Below are 24,919 nucleotides of genomic sequence, written 5' to 3' on the forward strand. Positions count from 1 at the left end.
TTGTCGAGTCCGTTTTGGCGTTGGCTCCCGCGGGTTCATTTTTCCCCTCTGCTCTGCCACACAGTCCCAACACCTATTTTTTCCTCTCATATGTTACCTATAGCTTGGATATGAGAGGAAGAGATAGGTGTTGGGACTGTGTGGCAGAGCAGAGGGGAGGAAAGGACCCGCGGGAGCCTGCGCCAAACCGGCCTCGACATATTTTGAAGACTATAGGGCCGGGTCGGGATAGCGGGCAACACACACACAATGACGCAGTGACGCAAGGCTGACGAGAGTGACGCCACGCAGCGGGTCACGCGGGCACCGTCACGTCGCCCCGCCCCGCCCCGCCCCGCCACGTTACGGACCACATGAATCACGCAGACTTACGCCACTGTTCCGTTGCGGTGCGTTAGGAGGGCCCTTTCAGCACAATGATAACGCTTGTCTTGCCATTACGTACAGAGGAGAGCACGAGTGTTCGCGTCACCGTACAACGAAGTGCCGTCACAGCGCGTTATGGCGGGGCTGGCGGGGGCGTGCCGGGACTGCTGTTAGTGTGCTGTGGGGCGTGACTAAAGCGTGGAGGCACTTACTGTTACTGTGGCGCCACCGGGCTGTGTCACTGTAGGGGGGAGGAGGAGGAGGACGATAGGCAGCCATTACTCTGTGCCGCCGATGCTTGGAGACTGTGACCTGGGCTGACCTGAAGATAGATAGATAGATAGATAGATATTTATTGGCCACAAATGTACATAAAACCAAAACATCATACATAAATCGGAAGTTATTTAAGAATGTCAATTTCGTTAATATAACATTTCCAATTTGTACTCCACATTCAGCATTTAAGTAAAATCTTTATATAGTCACTAAAAAATATATATACAGAACTCTGGTGTCGTTACTGGCATAAAAATAGTTAAAAAAATATTAAACTTTACAAATTTAGATAATTATATGAAACTACTTATATCAATAAATTTTTAAAATACACAATGATAAAAGAAAACCTAAAAAGAAAAAAAATGTAAAAACAGAGGAACCCTAAAAGATGACACGTGATTGGTTTGCACAGCGGGGCGGGAGGGCGTCACAGCTCTCTTCTTTGGTGCTGCAGAGGAGAGAGATCAAGGCCTTAAAAAGATCCTTAGCGAAGATACTCAGAGTAAGATATTTCAAGAAGATATTTGGAGGTCAGCACGAAGATATTTAGATATTTGGAGGTCAATACGAAGATGTTTAGAGATATTTGGAGGTCAGTACGAAGATATTTAGATATTTGGAGGTCAGTAAAAAGATATTTAGATATTTGGAGGTCAGTAAGAAGATATTTAGATATTTGGAGGTCAGTACGAAGATATTTAGAGATATTTGGAGGTCAGTACGAAGATATTTAGATATTTGGAGGTCAGTACGAATATATTTAGATATTTGGAGGTCAGTACGAAGATATTTAGATATTTGGAGGTCAGTACGAAGATATTTAGAGATATTTGGAGGTCAGTACGAAGATATTTAGATATTTGGAGGTCAGTACGAAGATATTTAGAGATATTTGGAGGTCAGTACGAAGATATTTAAAGTAATATATTTAGAGAAGATATCTATAGTTCCATATTATTATATTTAGAGGAAAAAACAATGAGATTTAGGGTCACAAGTGTACTGATGGTTACCTCCTTTAAGAGTTTTAGCAAGACGAGAAGACGACAAGATGACAAGCAGAAGAAACGTTTAAAGGGACTATTACACTGGGCAAATTTTCCGTGGATCTTCAGTCAAACCACGATTTCCGCTAGTGTGGTTCTCATTTGTTTCTTGTTATTGCTGCTGATGATGATGGTGAGTAATACCGTCGTCCCTCGGTGAAATCTACCGTAGCTTTGGAAGATCGTGGACACGTCAGAAAACCACGGAAATATAAGAACCACGCTTGCGGAAATCGTGGTTTGACTGAAGATCCACGGAAAATTTGCCCAATGTGATAGCCCCTTAAGACGAGCGCTTCAAGTTGCATCTTATCGTATACACATCATCCTTGCAATCACACAAGGATACACAAGGCTTAACCGGGACTACGTGAAGCCCTTCGACCTAAACATGGGAATCTTTAGAAAGACTCCTAATCCAACTTCCCTTCTTATCTAGCTAGTCAATCTAACCTCCATTTGAAACCTGTCGCATTTGGATCAGGTAAATTGTTATCTAGCCCCTCCTTGGAATAGTGGTTAGAGTGCCTGGCTACGACTCCATGGGCCCGGGTTCGAATCTTACTTACCCATCTGTTCATCCTCCCTTTCGGGCTGGTCGATTAATGGGTGCCTGGGGAAACCTGGGGAAGGAAGGTACACTGTGACAATCTCGGATATCACATTGGCCTCTGTCCCGGGGTAATTGTTTCTTACCCACCACAAACAAAGCTCGCGAAAGAAAAATTATGTGATTGCCAGTTTCTTTCATTGCGGCAAATTTACTCAGTTTTGCAATAGGGAAAAAAAGAAGAAGAAAAAAAAACCATATCTAGTGGCAAAGAATAGATGATAAAGGAAAGGTCAGTATTATCAGCTGAGTTATACCCAAGCCACACCAACACCTCACAAACCCAACAGCAATCCAGCCACACTTTAGCCCCGGCCACGATAATTATTACGGACAGAGCCACACACATTCAAACCCAGAACTACTTTTAAAACCACACCCATATCCCAGCCGCCCAACGGTTCGGAAAGGAGCACCGGAGCCACGCGCAGCTATAGCGTAAGCACCTTTACCTACCTTTAAATTATTATCTGCTGAATTTGTTCCACTCATTCACTATCGAAACCGTGACAAACTTTTCTGAATATAATTTCAGGACGTTTTTTTCGGATAATACATTCTAATCAAGTCTTTCGGATTTGGGTAAAGATAAAAAAAGAATAGTGTGCTTCCCCTCCAGTCCCGCCTCACATCAGGACACCTCTCCTCCCGAAATTGACCTCTCTTTCGGCCACCTCTTTTGATTTTTTTTTATAGGAGCAGCGAGTAGCGGGCTTTTTTTTTTATTATTGTTTCCTTTTTTTGTGCCCTTGAGCTGTCTCCTTAGTTTAAAAAAAAAAAGCAAACCTCATATGACAATTTTTTTTCTTAGACAGATTTTTTTGGTTATCATTATTATTATTATTATTATTATTATTATTATTATTATTATTATTACGCAGGGAAAGAGAATATAAAAGTGTAAGCGATAAGAGAGAAGGAGAAAGACGACGATAGAATACAGATTACAGACATGGGGAGGGGGGCAGAGGGGTAAGGTAATCCATGCTTTAATTAATCTAACGCCCTTACGGCTATGGGTTGTTATTTATTCAATGCACTAAGTAATAATGGGTCATGCATCCCACAAATATTTCAGAATTGGCTATAATAAGCATTTGATAAGCTCCGTCCATGTCTCTCTGGGTCTGGGACTGGGAAGCGTAGAAATTTTCCGCTTCCTAATAAAATGCCGGGGGCTTCCACGGCAATTTCCCCTCTCGGCTATTTCTTAGTTAAAATACACAATAAACAAACATAAAATAATATCAAGTAAAAACACAAGAAAATATTACGAGAGGAATCATACAAGCAAGGTAAACATTTCTTTGGCTCGTCCTTCACCGCGTTATAGCGATTCATTGGTCCAGTTTCACAGTTCCCCATGATGGGTTAGTAAGCTCCCAAACCAATACCAGAGCCTTCGAAATTTCCTTGTATAGTGTCTGGTGTTTATATTTAAGTAAGTTAACAAATTTGATGAAACTATACAGGAATAGTCTTGTGTATTTATTGTGGGATCGAAGACCTCACCGTTTTGGATTGTATGGGATTCTATAGTTTGGTTCGGGCTGTTACGAAGACACTGTGTTGGACTGTGAAACCGGCTCATTAACTGCACCACTCAAACAGGCAATCACTAACACCTGCTCACGGCCCGGTAAAAGTGAACCCGTGAAGCACAACGAAAAGCACAGAGCGAAGCCAAGTGGTCGTTTCATGAAGCCTCGCCCTAACTAACCTAACCTAACCTAACCTAACCTAACTTCACCTCTCCCCCGCCCCCGCCCCCCTCCCCCAAATCGCCCACACTCTACCTCCCCCCCACCCCCAGTTCCTTTCCCAGACTCCCCCTCACTCCACCTTACCCCCGCCCCGTTCCCCTCTTACCCCGCCTGCCTCCTGTCCCCTCCCCGACCTCCCACACCCCGATTCTACCTGCCTTGCCCTCACACTATCTCACCTCCACTCCTCGCCCCCGCCGCCCTCACACCACCTAATCACCCCCACCCCCCTCCCCGCCCCCTCCTCCTCGTCTCCCTACAAGAAATTAATGGAAACACGCACTGGACACCTTTCTTTACGACTGCATGCACCCAGCCCTCCCCGCTTTCAACCGTTCCCTAAACAAAGCTCGCGAAAGAAAAATAATGTGAATGCCAACTTATTTCATTGCGGCAAATTTACTCGGTTTTGCAATAGGGAAAAAAGAAGAAGAAAGAAAAAACATATTAGTTGCAAAGGTAAGGTCAATATTATCCTCTGATTTATACGCAAGCCACACTAATACATCACAAACCCAACAGCAATCCAGCCACACTGCAGTCACACCCACAGTCACACTTTTAGCCCCGGCCACACTAATTATTACAGACAGAGCCACACACATTGAAACCCGGAACTACTTTTAAAACCACACCCATATCTACAGTCACAGGTAGATCGATCGATAGGTAGATAGATAAGTAGATATACAGATTTAATTACATAGGTTACAAATAGCAATAAGTCATAGTTTAGATGATCCTTGTAGTCAATGATACGTTAAGTCATGCTCCATATAAGGAAAAAATGCCCCCAAATCTTGACTTCGTAGAAACACAACCTACAACACTACAATCACACCCACGAATGTCCATAATAACGAAGTCTCAGCCACAGTCACAGCCACACTCATTTCCACACTCACCATCGGCCACACCCACAGCCACATTCAAAGCCACACTCATTTCCACACTCACCATCGGCCACACTCCACAGCCATACCTAAGGACCCACATTCAAAGCCACACTCATTTCCAAACTCACCATCAACCACACCTATAGACTCACATTCACAGCCACACTAATTTCCACACTCCACATCCACCACACCCCACAGCCATACCTATAAATCCACATTCAAAGCCACACTAATTTCCACACTCCACATCCACCACACCCCACAGCCATATCTTGGGACCCATATTCAAAGCCACACTCACTATCCACCACACCTACAGCCATACCTATAGATCCACATTCCCAGCCACACTCACATTACACAAATCAGCTGTCACACCCACACAAAACCCACACCCACATACAGTCACACATCCACATCTCAGCGTTTTAATTTATTGTTTCTTTGGGGATTGCTTTTTTTGTTTTTTTGTTTTTGTTTTGTCATATAGTTTCTTCCTTTGCTGTGAAGATAAAACACTAAGTTGCCACACTAAAACCCATATCTACACCCACACCCACACCACACCTATGCAGTCACAGCCACAGTAACCAAAAGCCACATCCACAGCCATACCTATACAGAGCCACATCATAGAGCAACATCCAAATTTAAACCAACAGACACACCTACAGGCTACCCACACAGTCACATCCACAGCCACACCTGCAGACCTATTGAGTAAAGAAGTGATGTGACATTAAAGTATTTGGAGAGAAAGTAGACCCATTATAAAGAGTGTGGACGTGTGTGTGTGTGTGTGTGTGTGTGTGTGTGTGTGTGTGTGTGTGTGTGTGTGTGTGTGTGTGTGTGTTAGGAGAAAGGTAAGTGAAGAAAAGGTAGATGATTACGTAAAGAAGGTACACAATCACGTGACCTTAATTAGAGAGAGAGAGAGAGAGAAGGGGGGGAAGGTGTACATATCTTGAAACAATACCAGAAGCACATTACATACGCATTAAGACCGTGTCACATTACGCAACACACACACACACACACACACACACACACACACGCACACACACACATGCAGTTTCCATTTGTGTGTTATCCCAAAAGTTGTTGCACATTTCCTCTTCTTCTTCCTCTTCTTCTTCCTCTTCCTAGTGTCTCTCTTTTTCTTTCTCCTCTTCACTGTTCCCTCTCACCTGCTCCTAATGTTCTTCTTCTTCTTATTATTATTATTATTGTTATTATTATTATTATTACTATCATTATATAAGAAAGGAAACAGGTAGTGAGGGAGGAGTTCGACCACTATAATCTGCCTGTCCAGTAGACCACAAACACCTGAGACGCCAAGAAGGAGAAAACGAGAGTGACAGCGTCGAGAGAGAAGGAGAAAGGGAACGTGAGATTATTGCTTAAAAAAATGAAGGGACAGAAGGATAGAATAATAAATAACCTCAAATTCACAAGCAACAAACAAAAACAAAGAATCTAAGAGTAAAATCGAATGAGAGGAGGTAAGTTTTTTCTCCTCTTCCTGTTCCTAATGGTCTTTGTTTCTTTCTTCTCTTCGCTGATGTTCCTTCCGTCCTCCTACTATAATTGTTCTTCCTTGCTTCCCTTCTCTCCTCCTCGTTGCTGTACCGTCTCCTTTAATGGTCCTTCCATTCTACCTCCTTACTCTTTTCTTCGTTTTCCTTCTCCTTCAGGTAACTTTATCCGTCTCTCCGTATGGCTCTCCTTCAAGTAACTTTATCCGTCTCTACGCATGGCTATCAACACAACTTGCAACCTTTATACCGCTCTACCGTATAACACAACTTCCAACCCCTGTATTAAAATAAGTAAAGTTGGGAGCATACGCGTGGCCTCGGTGTTCATCTCCATCACACTGCCCTTTAAGTCTGAGAAGGGTAGTAAAGGCATTGCCGCGGGACACAGGGCAATGCAATATCCGGGTTACCTCAGATTACTTTCCCCAGGTTTCCGCAGGTACTGATTTATCGAGCAGCATTGAAGGGTAGAGGAACGAGGGAGTGGTCACCTATTCATCACTCCCTCTTCGTACAAAACTTGCAACCGATATATTAATTAGCCTGTCAGTCAGTCGGCCTCTAAACTAGCCAGCCGGAAAGTCAGCTAGTCACTCAGATAGGCAGCCAGTCACTCAGCCAAATACTCAACTTGCAAGGTATTGATTGGTAAATAGCTGATAATTACAGGTAGTTAGGTAGATAGGTAGTGTTTGGTAAATAGCTGATAAGTACAGGTAGTTAGGTAGATGGGTAGTGTTTGGTAAATAGCTGATAAGTACAGGTAGTTAGGTAGATAGGTAGGTAGATCAGTATGTAGGTAGGGTAAGTATTTCAGCCATGCATTCAGTTAATCTTCGTCAGCCAGCCAAATATGTTAGTCAGGTCGGTTAGTCAGTCGGTAAGTAAGGTTAGTCATCCAGTCATCCAGTCAGCCAGGTAGCCACCCATCAACTGAGGAAACAGGCCAGTCCGACAATGAGCTAGTCAGTCAGCCAGCTAATCGACAAGCCACTCAGTCAGTCAGTCAGCCGGTCATTCAGTCAGTCAGTCACATACACTCGCGTTTCATGTCATGCGTCACAGCTCAGCCACGCACGTTACTTACATCCACTCAAAGAAAGAAAGAAAAAAAAAGAGTGCGCGAGAGAGGGGAGGGAAGAAACAGTCACGTCTCCGCTGCATTGGAAAAAAAAGAGAAGAAAACCGATGAGAAAGAAGAAAGCAATAATCGAAACGCATCAGTCAGAGCGGCGCAGAGGTGGCGGGAAAGGGGAAAAAGCGCCTTTGTGTCGTGAAGTCTGTTGATGAAGAGATGACACACCTAACACTGATTATGTGTGTGTGTGTGTGTGTGTGTGTGTGTGTGTGTGTGTGTGTGTGTGTGTGTGTACAGTCCCAATGCCTTTCACTGTCATAATATAAACGAAAAATATGAAAGGGAAAGGGAAAAAAACTCAATGCAAAAAGAAGGATTAGGAAAATCTGCAGCCGAGCGAGGCGCAAGGTACGTGTTGCAGGTGTTGTTGTTGATGATGATGTTTTTGTGTTATTATCATTATTTTGATGATTATTAAAATTATCAAACTACTACTATTATTACTACTACTACTACTACTACTACTACTACTACTACTACTACTACTACTACTACTACTACTATTATTACTACTTCTACTACTACTACTACTACTATTGCTACTTCTACTACTACTACTACTACTACTACTACTACTACTACTACTACTACTTCTACTACTACTAAGTTATTATAACAATACTACTACTAATAAAATATTAGTTATTAGGAATAACATTAATATTACTATCACTATTATATTGATAAAGATAATAAGGAATAATAATAATAATAATAATAATAATAATAATAATAATAATAATAATAATAATAATAATAATAATAATAATAATAATAATAATAATAATAATAATAATAATAATAATAATAACAACAACAATTAGTATCATTATCAAAATTATTGCCATTATCACTCCTACTCATGCTATCATCATTATCTAATAATAATAATAATAATAACAATAATAATAATAATGATAATGATAATGATAATGATAATGATAATAATAATAATAATAATAATGATAATGGTAATGATAATAATAATAATAATAATAATAATAATAATAATAATAATAATAATAATAATAATAATAATAATAATAATAATAATAATAACAGGAATTATTACATGCTTTAATTACTACTACTACTACTACTACTACTACTACTACTACTACTACTACTACTACTACTACTATTACTATTACTACTACTAATAATAATGATAATAAAAATAATAATGATAATAAAAATAATAATGATAATAAAAACAATAATATTATTGACAATAATAATATATACATAATTATCATAATAATGATAAATATTCTTACTATTAGTAAACACAATGTTTTCATCATTACGAGAGCAATAAAAATATAAAGATAAAAAACAGAAGCAGCATCAACAGAGCTGGTGATGCTGCCATGACTACAGCAAAACTTACAAAAACGATTGCAATTATTTTTTTTACCGCAAAGGAGGCAGCTCAGGGGCAGAAAAATAAACGCTCTATGTCGCTGCTCCCTCTACTACTACTGCTGCTACTACTACTACTACTACTACTTTTTATTTTTTTATTTTTTTTACGTGTCGGCCTTTCGCACCAGCAGGCTTTCTTGAGGGGCCTGGCTGGTGGTTGGCCCCAGCCCGTCATGGTGCAGGCAAGTGTTTTATAGTGACTGAGGCAATAACCGATTGACTGAATGACTAACCAATCATCTTCTTGACTGACTGACTGACTGACTTACCATCACTACTACTACTACAACAACAACAACTGTGGCTGAGTGGTTAGCGTGCGGGCCCTGCATTCACCGCGTACTAGACGACGCGGGTTCGAATCCCCACGCTACCGCCTGGGATTTTTCAGTCACCGCCGAGTGGCCTAAGACTACCCACATGCTGTCCTGAAGACCACCCATCAACCCGGACTCTAGAAGAAACCATCCAGTGAATCAAGAATGAGTTCCGGGGGGCAGCATGAGCCAAGAATAGATGGCGCCATTATAAAAATTGCCTGCGCTATGACGGGATTGGGCGGACCACAAGATACCTGAAGAAAGCCTACCGGCGCTATAGGGGAACACGAAAAACAAACAAACAAACTACTACTACTACTATTACTACAACAACAACATTTACTACTACTACTACTACTACTACTACTACTACTACTACTACTACTACTACAGTGTTGCTGCTGGTCATGACAATATAATTTAGTGAATTTTGAGATTATCAGCAAGTCCTGTTTCTACATACATGAAGAATTCACTCAGTAAGTTTCCATTTAGTTATTCTTGGCCTTCAGTATTCTAAAAGACGTTTGAGCTGCTATAACTATTAAGAAATACATTTAGCAATCTAACACACACACACACACACACACACACACACACACACACACACACACACACACACGGGCGCTCTCTCTCTCTCTCTCTCTCTCTCTCTCTCTCTCTCTCTCTCTCTCTCTCTCTCTCTCTCTCTCTCTCTCTCTCTCTTACTCTCGTCTCTGCTTGTACAGTCATCACACTGCATCCTGGAGCTTTTTAACTTTCCCGTTTTTGTTCCTTTCCCGCTCCGCCGTCCCCCTCCCTTCCTCCCCCCCCGCGGGTCAGTATATAAGGCGCGCCGCCCCGCTGGAGCATCAGTGTGTGGCCAGCTCTCATTCCTCCCTGGTGCCATGGCCCTTAAAGTGATGGTAAGTCAGTCAGTAACTCAGTCAAGAAAATTATTGGTTAGTCATTCGGTCAATCGGTTATTGCCTCGGTCACTGAGTCGGTATGTCAGTAGTTAGTTTGTCAATCAGACAGTCTGCCGATAATCCAGGCATCCAGATGAACAGAATGTGATGCTTTTTTATGAAAAAGAAAAAGAAAAAAATACCGCAACACGCCACGCTGCTCCGACACACACACAAAAAGATAACAAAAAAAGGTAACTCCAGAAAAAAAACTAAAGTCGCAGGTATGAAGAAATACACGATAAGAAAGGCTGTTGCCGAGCTTCGTAATGACAGGAATATAATAGTGAGAATACTGCCTAACGCTTCCATTAGTAAGTTGGACAGCAAAGGAATGAGCTTGAGTACAAAAGTTAGAGAGGCGGGGCACTGAAATGTGTTTTCCGTAGGCCTTTCAGGTCTTAGGTCATGCATTTGTGTTTTGAGCTAGGGTCTGTTTGGTCTCTACAATGGTTTGTATCACCGTAGATATGTCTTCCTCTAAGTACCCCTTTCCCAACCTTGAGGTCGCGACCCCAAGCGGGGTCGCCAAAACATCAAAATATCAAATATAGTATTATTATAAAATAATAACACATATACAACTAAACTAGTGGGGTCGTGGTCATGTCTAGAGGTGCATGGTTGAGGTCGCCTGAAAAAAAGGTTGGGACCCACTGACCCCCCAAAAAGAAGGCTGTGTTTACACCAAGCGAATCGAATCAATTCCATTCATGAAGAATTATTTGACTCAAGTCATTTTGAATCAGCACAGTTTCAACTGACTGAGTCTGAGTCAACATTCAAAAGGCAGTGCCAAGGCAGGCTTTCACGTGTATGGACGTACACGCTGTCGCTGAAATAGCAGCGTTGCTGTGGCTGAGGCAGCGTGGGCGTCAGCAACGAATATGGGTGCATGAAATTAATGTTAAAAGACCTCAATTTGGGAGCTTTGGACATCTGTTCCTAGATTTGGTGAATAATCCAGAGAAATTTTATGACTTCTTTAGGATGACTAAAGAATAATTTAAATGTTGGTGGAGTTGACTGGATCCCCGATCCATAAGAAAACAGAATACCAATTACCGACGTGCAGTTATGTCACGCATTTCAAACGTAGACCACACACCGTCCAGTTGCCAAATGAGAATATCAGCCATAACCATAACGTTTTGTGTCGTCATTTGTTTAAAAAAAATGCAGCGTAATGTTGTTTAGTAAACCGTAGGGTGCGGGAATTCCTTCTGTGGTTCAGTAGCCTGCAATAGTTCTACTGCGGTAAGTGAAGAGAAACTGTTAACTCATCTTTGTATTTAATTTCAGTAGCAATATCCTTCCATAAAGCAGCCATGGCACCCCTATTTCGGTGCACAGGATCACTGGGATCATATATCGCACGTCGTTCTCGTACTAAATTGATCAGGACGTCCGCTTTTGAAGTGACTCGATTCGCGTGGTGTAAACGGTTACATTGAAATTAGTGTGGCGAATCAAGACGAATCATGAATCGTGTTGATTCTTTATGAATGGAATCGATTCGATTCGCTTGGTGTAAACGAAGCCTAAGTGTTGTCCACTGGTCTTTCTTGATCTCTTCTTGACATCTCAATCTCGATCTGGATATCTTTCTTTTTATCTCTCTCTCTCTCTCTCTCTCTCTCTCTCTCTCTCTCTCTCTCTCTCTCTCTCTCTCTCTCTCTCTCTCTCTCTCTCTCTCTCAATCGGATGGTTTTGTATTGGCTCCATATTTCCACTTTCAAAATTCACGGACAACCCTGCATTTATTTATTTATTTTTCAGTTTATCAAATTTCCCTTACAATGTTCGTTTGGCTCATGACTAACCTGAAAATGCATGACTTACTGACTGACTGAGTGACTTCCTAGATGCCTGATCAAACCAATAAGAGCCGTTGAAAGACTGCAGAGTTGACTGGAGTTTAAGAAAAATTACTGACTGGCTGACTGATTATATTATCTAACTGTAAGATATAAGGGTAGGCAGACTGACTGACTGATTAACTGAACAAATGATTAAAAAAATGACCAACTGACCCACTGACTGACTGGCTGGCTGACTGAGTGAATAACTGGGACTTCAAAAAAGGATTAAAAAAAGACCAACTGACCGACTGACTGACTAACTGACTGACTGGCTGGCTGACTGAGTGAATAACTGGGACTTCAAAAATGACCGACTGCTGACTGGCTGGCTGACTGAGTGAATAACTGGGACTTCAAAAAAGGATTAAAAAAAGACCAACTGACCGACTGACTGACTAACTGACTGACTGGCTGGCTGACTGAGTGAATAACTGGGACTCCAAAAAAGGATGAAATAGTGACCAGCTGACCGACTGAATAACTGACTGACTGAGAGAATAAACAAGTAAAGCGGATAAGCGGTTTCTCAACACAACCATTTTTGTTCACTAAACCGGACCCAAGAAGATGACGATGACACAAGCGACGGCAAAAGCAAAAATAACCATGACAGCGATGACGACGAAGACGACAACAACTTAACAAAATAAACACAACAATGGCAGTGACTTTGGGTTCCAACAACAATTTTTATATTTTTCTCTCTCTCTCTCTCTCTCTCTCTCTCTCTCTCTCTCTCTCTCTCTCTCTCTCTCTCTCTCTCTCTCTCTCTCTCTCTCTCTCTCTCTCTCTCTCTCTCTCTCTCTCTCTCTCTCTCTCTCTCTCTCTCTCTCTCTCTCTCTCTCTCTCTCTCTCTCTCCATATCCCAAGTTTTTGGATCAATCCTTGTGAAAAAAAATCATAAGTATCAATCCACTTTGACGTCTCGGCTTCCTGTTGTTTGATAGCACTTATAACACTGCAGAGTCTGTCCTCTTTTGCACGCACATTTCGAGTCATCTTTGTGGCTGCCGGTGTCGAGGAGCGCCACAGCTCTCGTTTCCATAATCATCCCAGGAATAATCAGCACGGCTCTCTTTTATCATGCTCTAAAATTTTTCATCGACTTCCATTACTTAACACTGAAAACCACCAGTTTTGACCAAAAGGCTGTTTTTTTATTTACGTCACGATTCAGGAGAGCAGCAGATCTTAATTTCTATTTAATTATGTGTTGGATCCGTTTGCAAATCCGGTGAGCGGCTCTAGAGGCCACAGCCTGGGCCGGGATCCATTAAGGTGCGAGTCAACGCTCCTCGCTACGAACAATAACCTCTCGTGTTAGCAATCGACACTGAACCCGGATTCACAGACGAGGCTTAGCAATATTGTTAACGTATCGCTAAGGCGATTTCTTGTTATTAACAACATATTGCTATTAACGCAGCTCTTGACGTCATGGATTTGTTTAGTGAATGCCGCTTTATTGTTAATGTTGTTAATAATATTGCGAACGCTTTATGAACCCGCCCCTGATGCCGACAGTATATTATGCTGTCTCACTATTGTATCTCACTTTGACACACATTTACTTATCTTCAAAAAGCTATACATTTAATATGTAACACCATTTACACTTCACAGCAAGAAGCTGAAACATTTTAAGAGTCAGCTTCATAGATCTCTTGAAGCCAATTCAAGGACCATGCCATTTTTTTTGACAGAATTAGTTAAAATTAGTAACAAGTGTTAGAGGTGTTTGATTTTTTTACTTCAACGCATTATTAAAAAGCGGAATAAAACCATTAACAAAGCCAACGAACCACGCCTTGAAGAACGGGCCAAAAAAGACAAATCAACCACAATTTTGTTAAGAAAGACTAATTCGACGTTTGAAAAATCAGGCGGTGGACTCTACGTTGAGAAGCCCTTCACCCGAGGCGCCAAACACGTCATGACGATAAGCGAAAATAAGGCTTGAACGTTCACTCTTTTCTACATAAATCAATCAAGAGAAATCGCCTCAATAACAGGTTCCTCCACTATCAACAAGACGGTAACGTGCAGCGAAGCAGTGTTGATTGTTTAATGACGAATCTTTAGCGTCACACTTTGCATTGTAATTTAATCTGGTGGTCCACGCCTTCGTTCTCGCTGCGTCATCACCAAGGGAGTCAGATGTTTAGTTCCGTCTACGTGTTTTTCTTCCCGCCTTCTCGCCTCATAATACCCCCACTGTACAGACACTTCACCCGCCCCTGCTTGTGTGTGTGTGTGTGTGTGTGTGTGTGTGTGTGTGTGTGTGTGTGTGTGTGTGTGTGTGTCGAAGGAACTCCACACTGAGTCTGTCTTTAACAAAATATAGAGATGACTAAGGCTCTTCGTCTCTACCATACTCTTACCGTTTTATAGCTGCCTGTCTCCAGTAGATGTCTGTCACAACATTGCTTTTTCTTGAGTGTGTGTGTGTGTGGGGGGGGGGGGGGTTAAAGGAGAAACAAAGGGTGCAACGCAAAAAAAATATCCGTAACGCGCTGCTCCCCAAAAAAGAGAACGGTAGTAAGTCAAAGAAAACAAGACCACTAAAATGATTGGTCAAATTAACATACATTGCTTCCTTCCGTCAGCTCCTTAGTTACTGCTCTGTTAAAATCCCCAGCTACAAGCCTCCCTCCCCCCTCCATCAGCTCATTACTTACTGGTCTGTTGAAATTCCCAGCTACGGGCCTCCCTTCCCCCTCCATCAGCTCCTTACTTACTGGTCTGTTGAAATCCCCAGCCACGGCCCAACCTTACCTCCGTACTAAATAAATTAATAGATAAATAAAGAAACATTAAGAAAATAAAGATAAATAAAATTACAAATAAAAAATCTTCCTGTGCTACGTCATCCATTTTTTTGGCCTATCATTTTCCCAAGCATCCATCATCTTTGCCTTCATCCTTTACGCAAATCCCGCATTCTCAAAATAAATAATAAATAGATTAACTAAATATAACAAAAAAATATATAACGTTATTCTATGCAGCGTTATCTCTGTTTTGTGCGTCTTCCTCCCTGTCACTACCGTCCCTCTCCCACGCCTTTGACCCCCCCCCCAGACACCTCCACAACCCCTTCTCAAAAATAATAAAAAAAAGAAAAACAAAGATAATCCTGTTCACTGCCATTTATGTTATTTCCTATTTTTCCCTTCCATTATTTTTTTTGTATTTCTCCTTCTTCTTCTTGTGACCTACATCGCTCTGTCTCTCCCACTCTCAGTCAAAAGAAAAGGAAAGATTGTCCCGTCCACCGTCATTAGTGTTATTTTGGTCTCGTTTTGCCTTCTACCCATCCTTGCAACGCCCTACGTCTTCTTCTTCTTCCTTTTCTCCTTTTTTCTTTTATTCTTCTTTGATCTTTTCTTCTTCTTATTCTTCTTCCTCGTCTTTCCTTCTTTCTTTTTCTCCCCTTCTTCATTTCTTCATTTTTTTCTTCTTCTTTTTGTGACCTATATCGCTTTGGATCGCATGGTAGGTCTGCATCAGTCTGCCTTCCATTACCATCATTTTCTTTCTATCCCTCCCGCATCACAGCCTCCGAAGAAAGTGTGTGGGTGCCGCGGAAACTTAACTGTCTTGGTGTCGCTTAATCTAAATTCTTACCGGGCATGACTTAGGTAATTTATTGATATCTTTTAGATCTTGAAGTCGTAAATACTCCGTCAGTATTCGTGAAACATAAATTACTAAACAAACAACACTGACAACCACCACCACCACTACAAGCACTGCCACCAACATACCAAGACAAAAGAAATCACAAGAACAATAACAATTCGTATAGTTATCAATGTACTACCGTCGCAATAATTAAGAAACTCCTAGGCAAACAACAACAATAATGATAAGCTCTTTGACAGCCTTCCTTAAACCGTATTTCCTCCTACCCTAGACTTGTTTCAGCAGGAAGGCATCAGAACACTTCGAGCTAAATGGACAATATCTTTTTACTTCTTTCAATAATAGTTTTCGGAGCACCATTTTCGCGGCATTTTTCTCTATTCTTCTGGGCCTTCGTCTGTCTCCTCCTCTGCTGTAAACAAATATCATCATCGTCATCATCAGCAGTAATGAGTGTTTCTTCTCCTCCCCTCAGCGCCTGGTCTTGCTGATCCTGCTGGTGGTGGCCGCCATCGCCCTGGCCATGCCCGGCGGCGGCTACGGTCACGGCGGCGGCGGACACGGACACGGCGGCGGCGGCTACGGACACGGCGGAGGAGGATACGGGAAGGGCCATGGAGGCGGCGGCTATGGCAAAGGACATGGCGGCGGCGGCTATGGCAAAGGACATGGCGGCGGCGGCTATGGCAAAGGACATGGCGGTGGCGGCTATGGCCATGGCGGAGGAGGTCACGGCGGCGGTGGATATGGGCATGGCGGCGGCGGCGGTTACGGCAAGGGGCATGGTGGTGGCGGCTACGGGCATGGCGGCGGAGGTCATGGACATGGCGGCGGAGGTTACGGAAAGGGCCATGGCGGCGGTTATGGCCATGGCGGCGGCGGCGGCTACGGAAAGGGTCATGGTGGTGGCGGCTACGGGCATGGCGGCGGCGGTCATGGACATGGCGGTGGAGGTTACGGAAAGGGCCATGGCGGCGGTTATGGCCATGGCGGCGGCGGCGGCTACGGAAAGGGTCATGGTGGTGGCGGCTACGGGCATGGCGGCGGCGGCTACGGACACGGTGGCGGCGGCGGCTATGGGAAGGGGCATGGTGGTGGTTATGGCCATGGCGGCGGCGGCTATGGGAAAGGGCATGGTGGTTATGGTAAGTAGTGTGGTGGTGTGGTGTGGTGATGGTGGTGGTGGTAGTGGTGGTGGTGGTAGTGGTGGTGATGGTGTGGTAAATATGGTAGTGGTGTGGTGGTGGTGATGGTGGTGGTGGTGGTGATGGGGTGGTGTGGTGATGGTGATGGTGGTGGTGATGGAGATGGTGGTGGTGATGGTGGTGATAAAGCTGCCTCACCATTCTCTCTCTCTCTCTCTCTCTCTCTCTCTCTCTCTCTCTCTCTCTCACACACACACACACAAGCAAACACACATATATAACACAATATCTCTCGCATTCACAACTGTATCACAACTCTCTCTCTCTCTCTCTCTCTCTCTCTCTCTCTCTCTCTCTCTCTCTCTCTCTCTCCGGTCACGTGACTCACACTTTCTCCACTGACCTCCATGTTCCGTCTCGCTGCTTCAATAACTTCAACATTCACGCAGTATGGCCCCTTCCACCCTCCATCCGCGGCCGCCACAATTTCCCGCTCAACTGCCTCATTAGCTACATTTTCTAGCCCAACGACCATTAATTACAAGCCCAACTACTCAATTATCCATCATTTGCAAACATTCCTACCATGGTTTTCAGTGTAACATCATTTCGGAAATCAGACAAACCTTCCATTCGAGGCAACCGCTTTTTATAAACACTGCTTTCTTGCGTCAGCTCCGTTCTTACTGCTCTGTTAAAATCCCCAGCTACGGGCCTTCCTTCCCCCTGCGTCAGCTCCTTACTTACTGCTCTGTTAAAATCCCCAGCTACGGGCCTCCCTTCCCCCTCCATCAGCTCATTACTTACTGATCCATTGAATTCTCCACCTACGGCCCTTCATGAAACTCTTAGTATTCCAGCCCAACGAAAACTAATTACACGCCCATATACCGCATAAAGTACCATTGCAGGCACCTCTACCATGATATCTACCACCATTCTCTCGGCAACCAATAGTTTCCCCTCATTTACCTCATTAACCAAATTTTACATCTCAACGATCACTAATGACACGCCCATTTACCCCATAAGTTACCATTGCAATAACTCCCATCATGATTTTTTACTACCATTACCTAAGGAACCATAAATCGAGCCTAATTGCCTCCTAGCCCCATGGTCACTAATTACAAGCCCATCTAGTTAATTATCCATCATTATAAACATTCCTACCATGGTTTTAATATACTGTTATCTCGTAAACCAAACAAACTGCTTCACTAACTACCAATTCTAGATAAATGCTCCTTATTACAAGACCAATTACGGCATTAGCTACCATTACACTCAATTCTACCATGATTATTATTACCATTATTTCGTGAACCATAACTTCGCGTCTAGTTGCCTCATCAACCATCCTTTCTAGCTTAATGACTCCTAATTGCTCTTAACTACCATATAAACCACCTGTACATTCACCTCTACCGTGATTATTACTACCATTATTTCTATGATTAATATTACCATAATCTTATCTACCATAATTCCCAGTCTAGTTGTCTCATTAATCATCCTTGGTAGCTTAATGACTCCTAATTGGTCTTAACTACCATATAAACAACCTGTGTATTCACCCCTACCATTATTTCATGAACCATATATTCCAGTCTAACTTCTTAATTATTCACCTTTTCCAGCTTAACGATCCCTATTTACAATCCTAACTACCTCATTAACTCACTCACTCTTACTTTAATTATCACTACCATTATCACGTGACTCAAACCTCCCTGTCCAGTAGAATAACCTAGCTACCATTTCAGCCACAACAACCTATATTTTAAAGTCCAGTTACTCCATAAGGTACCGTTTCAAACACTGCTACCATGGATTTTAGTGCCATTTCTCACGAACCATACTTTCCAGGCCAACAGTATTAGTTTTTATTTACTTCTGAACATTATATCGCGTCCTACAATAACTGTTTTTAGTACGACAATCACAGTATATAGCTCAATAGTTTAATCTCTAGCAAAACATCCACTACCTATCATTATCTTATTACTAACAAGCATCATAATCCTACGTGCCCTCATCATCACTAACACCAACCTTCCTTATCAATACTTTCAGGCTACCACTAAAGGACTGAACGAACGATGAAGGAAAGAGAAGATGGAAGAAAAGAATGAAATCAAGAAGAAAAGATGGAAAGAAGGAAGGGAAGAAGGGGGCATATCGCTCTCCGGCGTCGGCACTTTTTATCTCAGGTTGTTTTCTGTTAAATAAACACTAATTGTCCCTTACCTGTATTTTGTGATTGAACAGTAAAGCGAAGGAGGGTCACCGATGCCAGATTGTCGTACTCGGAGCATCACACCCGGCTTCGCACCCTTTAAATATCACCAGAAAACAAGAATAATTAACCATTTCAACCATAACAATATCAAAAGCCAGTTATTGGGACACAGGAGACAGCTTTTGGGTTGGAAATTGGGAAGTATGAGAAACTGGGTACGACAATCTGGCAACGTTGCTTTGATGGGGAGGAGGTTTGTGAGGTGACCGGAGGAGGAGGGGAGAGAAAGGAGGGGAGAGGATCGGACAAAGGGGTGGGGAGAGAAGGGAGGAAAGGGGAAGAAGAGACGATGGATGAGGAGAGTTGGGGAATAGAGGCAGGAAGACAGGTGGAGAGGGAGGCGAGTAGAGATAAATGGAGGGAGTGGTTGGTTGGAACGAGAGAGAGAGAGAGAGAGTTAGATTGAGACAGTGAGAAAAATTGTTACATTGTGAGTAAAAAAAAAATACTTAACACCAGAAATATAACGCAATACAAAACGTACTTACAGACATGCACATAAAAAAGACAGAAAAAAATCAAGAAAAAACACGAGAAAAAGTGAGTCATAAAATCAACAATAAAACTAAAAACACAATAAAAACAGACAATAAAAACACACAACAAAATAATCAATAAAAATAAATAAAGAATAAAAACAAGACCCCATAAAAAAGAAAAAAAACATCAACATCCCTTTCACTAAATACACACACACACACACACACACACACACACACACACACACACACACACACACACACACACACACACACACACACACACACACACACACACACACACTAACGGCCAGAACACTAAAAATCAAACAATAAATAAACAAAAAAATGATAAATTAATAGACGGCTACCGAGTAAACACAGAACACGCCGCAACACAGAAGAACAAACACAAACACAAAATCAAACATCATCCCGGAACACTTGAAGAGCCCCAAACACCTGGCGCTAATGAGTGATCAGGTGTGGTGGTGGTGGTGGTGATGGTGATGGCGGGGGTGGTTATGGTGGAGGTGGTGATGGTTGTAGTGGTGGTGGTGGTGGTGGTGGTGGTGGAGGAAGAAGGGGAGGAAAGAGAACGAAATTAAGAAGAAAGACAGATAGATAGACAGATTGATAGATGGATCGATACACACACACACACACACACACACACACAGAGAGAGAGAGAGAGAGAGAGAGAGAGAGAGAGAGAGAGAGAGAGAGAGAGAGAGAGAGAGAGAGAGAGAGAGAGAGAAAGAGAAAGAGAAAGAGATCGATCGACTAACCGACGGACCGATAAACAGATACATAACCAGATCGACAGACAGACAAACACAGAGACAGAAAGAAAAACAGACAGACCGACACATGGAAAGAGAAAGGGACTTATACAAAAAGAAGTTGAACGAGAGTAGTGAAGATGACGAAAGAAGAGTAGGGAAACAGAGGAAAGGGGGGGGGGGAGAAGTGGTGGGAGGAGAAAGGGAAGAGAAGGAGGGGGATGGGAAAGCGGGGGGTGAGAGACAAGATGAAAGGGGTGAGGAGGGAGTGTGTGAAGGGAGTTAACAAGGGGAGGGGCGGAGGAAAAGTGAAAGGAGAGAAAGAGAGAGATGGGAAAGAGGTTCAAGAAAGGAGTATGAAGATGAAGAGGAGGAATAGGAAGAGTAGAGAATAACAGTAAGAAAATAAATAGACATCGTAAGGAAATGACAAGATAACTCTCTCTCTCTCTCTCTCTCTCTCTCTCTTCACTGGAAACTTCACATTTCATCTCTTACTAAATCAGCTTCCTCGAGGTTGGGCGTTCTGTATCGTCTCCGCCAGTTCTTCTCCTCCGCACAGAAGCTTTCCATATATAGGGAGTTTGCTGTCCTTCCTCTCCTTCCCTTTCAATTCGCATTTCTTCCCATTTCTTCTTCTCTTTTCTCTGTTTCTCATTTACCTTACTCCCCATCCTCTCTTTCACATTGTCCACCTCCCGTTCATCTCCAGTATTCCTTTCCTTCCTCGTTTCCTCCAAAGTTCCCTTCTGTTTCTACTTCTCGTTCTTCCTTCTCCTGTTCATTCCCTTTTCTATCTTCCCGCTCCTTCCCCTTCTTCCATCCTTCTCTTCTTCGTTTCTCATTCAACTTACTCTGTTTCCCTCCCTCTCACATTTTCTACCTCCCGTTCATCTCCATTATTATTTCCCACTCTCCCCTTCTCTCCCTCCTAACTTCCCTCCGTTTTCTACTGTGTGTTCTTCCTCCTTCTCTTCTTCAATCCCCTTTCGACCTTCCTCTCCTTCATTTTCTCCCTCCCAGTTCCTCCTTCCTCTCCTCTTTCCCCATTCTTCCTGCCTTCATCCCAGACTCTTTTTTCAGCCTAATGATAACTCAGCCCTCCCTTCCCTGCTCCAACTTTGCAGCCCAGTAATTGCTCTTAGGCTCAGTCCTTTGCTCTCTTATGATTCTATGTCCGCCGGGCCGTGGTTATGCGTAGTTAAGGCATATCAAGACCTGACAGACACGAAACAGTACTCAGATTTGTTCTAACTACTATTTCTACTACTACTACTACTACTACTACTATATTGTGTAAGAGAGAGAGAGAGAGAGAGAGAGAGAGAGAGAGAGAGAGAGAGAGAGAGAGAGAGAGAGAGAGAGAGAGAGAGAGAGAGAGAGAGAGAGAGAGAGAGAGAGAGAATGCAAAACAAGCTAAAAGGGAAGCAAGACGGAAAGAAGGAAACTGATTCTGCCCCGGAAACCATCACAAGGTCATTTCTTAGGATGATCTGTCACGCTCGTTCGGCTCTTCGTTCTGCCATCCCGGATCCGGCAACCTCCGTGATCGGCGCCTTTACGGTATTTTCGATTACGTTAATATTCCCGTCTGGTGGTTTTAAGAGTTCAGTCTTGGTCCAACCCTCCTCGCCTCGGCAGGGCTGGGGAGCGTCAGGGGGCCCAAGGTCTTCCTGGCGAGCGTCGCAGGGCCCAGGAGTCCCGGCAGAGCGCCTCGGCTCCCCCGGGGCGTTCATGGCGGTGCTGGAGATCCCGAGGGTCCGGGGGCGGGGGGCGTGGCCAGCAAGACCATCTCAATAACCAGACGGCCCAGGTAATGACACGTTCGTTACATGTTGCAGAAGAAAGCTACAGAAGGCAATCGTGTCAAAGGAATGATATAGAAACAGATTAAAAGAAGAAGGCGTTTGGTGTTGTATGCTGGGACGAGTGGGTCTTTTCTGGGGTGAAGGAGACTTACTCTATCAGCACACAGCACCAAGGAGAGGCGATTGAAGAGAACACCAAGAAAAGAGGAGAACAGGAACAACACTAGAAATAGGAATGATATAGAAAAGAATAAAAGAAGAAGGCGTGTGGTGTTGTATGTTGGGACGAGTGAGTCTTTTCTGGGGTGAAGGAGACTTACCCTACCAGCACACACCAAGAAAAGGCGATACAAGAAAACATCAAGAAAAAGAGGATAGAAAAGAAACAACACCAGAAATAAGAATGATATAGAAAGAGAATAAAAGAAGGAAGATAAAGAAAAAGACCACCGAAAATGACAATACAGAACCACAACATCGATAAAAGGAAAATATCGTGTCATATCATCAACTACAAAAATGAACAAAAAAATCACAAAACGACAAAAAGCCAAAAAAATATCTAGCATTAAGGCGTGTGGTGTTGTGTGTTGGTGTGAGTGGGTCTTTTCTGGGGTGAAGGAGACTTACCCTACCAGCACACAGCACCAAGGAGAGGCGATTGAAGAGAATACCAAGAAAAGAGCAGAACAGAAACAACACCAGAAATAAGAATGACATAGAAAGAGAATAAAAGAAGAAGGCGTGTGGTGTTGTATGCTGGAACGAGTGAGTCTTTTCTGGGGTGAAGGAGACTTACCCTACCAGCACACAGCACCAAGAAAAGGCGATTGAAGAGAACACCAAGGAAAGAGATAGAACAAAAACAACACCAGAGTAAAGGCAAAATTCAGAAAAAGGATAAAAGAAGGAAAATATAGATAAAGAACACCAAGAAAAAGATAATATGGAATCACATCGATAAAAAGAAATATATAGACAAATCATCCACCTTTCGGCCCTGACTAACATCCAAAATCATGGGTGAGTCTTTTCTGGGGTGAAAGAGGCTCATCCAGACCTAGGAACATCAGAAAAGGATGATATTAAAAGAACACCAAGAAAATTAGATAAAAGCAGAAAATAGTGAAAAGAAAAAGAAAACACCAAGCAAAAGAAAAATTAGATTAAAGTAAAGTAGATTAAAATAAATAAATAAATAATAACAATATAATTATATATAAAAAAATATATATATAAAAAATCAACTATTATAAGAAAAGGACATCATTCACTGAACACCAACATCATCAAAAATATGGGGGAGTCTTTTCGGGTGTGTGTGTGGGTGGGTGGGTGGGGGGGTGGGGGGGGGGGGGTAGGCTCATCCAAACCATCACAGAACATCCAGAAAAAGATTTAAAAACACACACAAAAAAACACTGGAAAAGGATGACTTGCTTGGCTCATGCTGCCTCCCGGAGTTCCTTTGTGATGGTCTTCAGGACACCCTTGGGACACTCGCGATGACTCCCTTTATTCGAATAGGAAATCAATATACACATAAAGCTGGAATCTTTAAAACAAGGTAATATATCGAGAGGCTCCCTACCAATGTGCCTGAAGCAAAACATAATTAGCAGTTTGTTATCCGCGTGCTACTTCCCCTTCGAGCCCTGTTGCTTAACCTGTCCGCTGCGATTGGTACGGATTTGGCTTTCACTGGTAGCCTGGTAACATATATATAAGTCTTTCTCTGCCTTTGTGGTGGATATATAGTGGAGTATTTCCCATGTGGTACTGGTATGCTGGATATCCCCTCACTTAAGGTGCAGGACTTTACATTTTTTCTTCATTGAACTGTAGCAGCCACTTTATGTTCCATCCCTGAACCTTGGTGATGTCTTCTGGTAGGAAATCCGCAGTCAAGGGGTTAAAGTCTTTCCATTCAACCCGTCGTGTACATTCTTTTACATAAACATTTTTTTGTTCATTCTTCTAACGTGGGTGGAGAGGTGTCTTAATACTCCCCTCTGGTTTCAACACACCCCTTAAGCACAAACACTCCTTGTCAATAGTCTTGCCTCTCCCTGCCACAAACTGCACACCCTCGTTGGCTCCACACTTCCCTGCCCCCACGCTGCCACCACCACCACCCTGCCCCTATCAATCTTGAGCATATGATTTATAAAAAAACGATATTCCTCAGCATATCATCACCCTCATAAAATAATCGCCTAAGTCATTTTTCAGCGATTTCCAGGTTTTTGTCTACATCAATTTTTCAACATGTGACGCCCATTTCTGTATAGTTGCCTTCGTCATTCAGGGTTTGAGTGTTCTAGAATTGGCCTTTTCATTTCTGCCTAAATCTTAAGACAAATGAGATAATGACAGTTCTTTTCTGATTTCCTGTAAAGTAGAAAATAATGACTTATGCGGTTTGTTTACGAAAGTGACGATATTACATTCCACTGCCTACCTACTTCCTCGCCATCTCCGTCCTGTATGCCCGTCAATTCTACCCACAAGAAAAAACAAGAAACAATTACAGTAGTCCGAAGTCTTCAGAACCGGCAC

At 42.7% G+C, this 24,919-nt stretch overlaps 1 protein-coding gene and 1 long non-coding RNA gene across 3 annotated transcripts in view; one reads left to right on the top strand and one right to left on the bottom strand.

Annotated features, from left to right (window-relative positions):
• Positions 1-399: 399 nt before the first annotated feature.
• The window catches only part of LOC126986658 (uncharacterized), a 24,896-nt gene continuing 376 nt past the window's right edge, over positions 400-24,919 (bottom strand). Inside the window, exons 2-3 of the long non-coding RNA XR_007739858.1 lie at positions 1,029-1,096; positions 400-688 (exon numbers count right to left, since the gene is read on the bottom strand). This is a non-coding gene — a long non-coding RNA (uncharacterized LOC126986658). The remainder of the gene's footprint in view (positions 689-1,028; positions 1,097-24,919) is intronic.
• LOC126986657 (uncharacterized) lies at positions 10,196-19,238 on the top strand. 2 transcript variants are annotated; one of them, XM_050842935.1, is made up of 4 exons: positions 10,196-10,295; positions 16,320-16,680; positions 16,798-16,989; positions 19,066-19,238. In XM_050842935.1, the coding sequence occupies exons 1-4, from the start codon at positions 10,278-10,280 to the stop codon at positions 19,074-19,076; spliced, it is 582 nt and encodes a 193-aa protein (XP_050698892.1). In that variant the 5' UTR covers positions 10,196-10,277; the 3' UTR covers positions 19,077-19,238. The 2 variants fall into 2 exon arrangements, with proteins under 2 accessions (XP_050698892.1, XP_050698891.1); XM_050842934.1 differs by having other exon boundaries at positions 16,320-16,989.

This window comes from Eriocheir sinensis, chromosome 62 (genome assembly GCF_024679095.1).
Source record: "Eriocheir sinensis breed Jianghai 21 chromosome 62, ASM2467909v1, whole genome shotgun sequence".
NCBI classification, from domain to species: Eukaryota; Metazoa; Arthropoda; class Malacostraca; order Decapoda; family Varunidae; genus Eriocheir; species Eriocheir sinensis.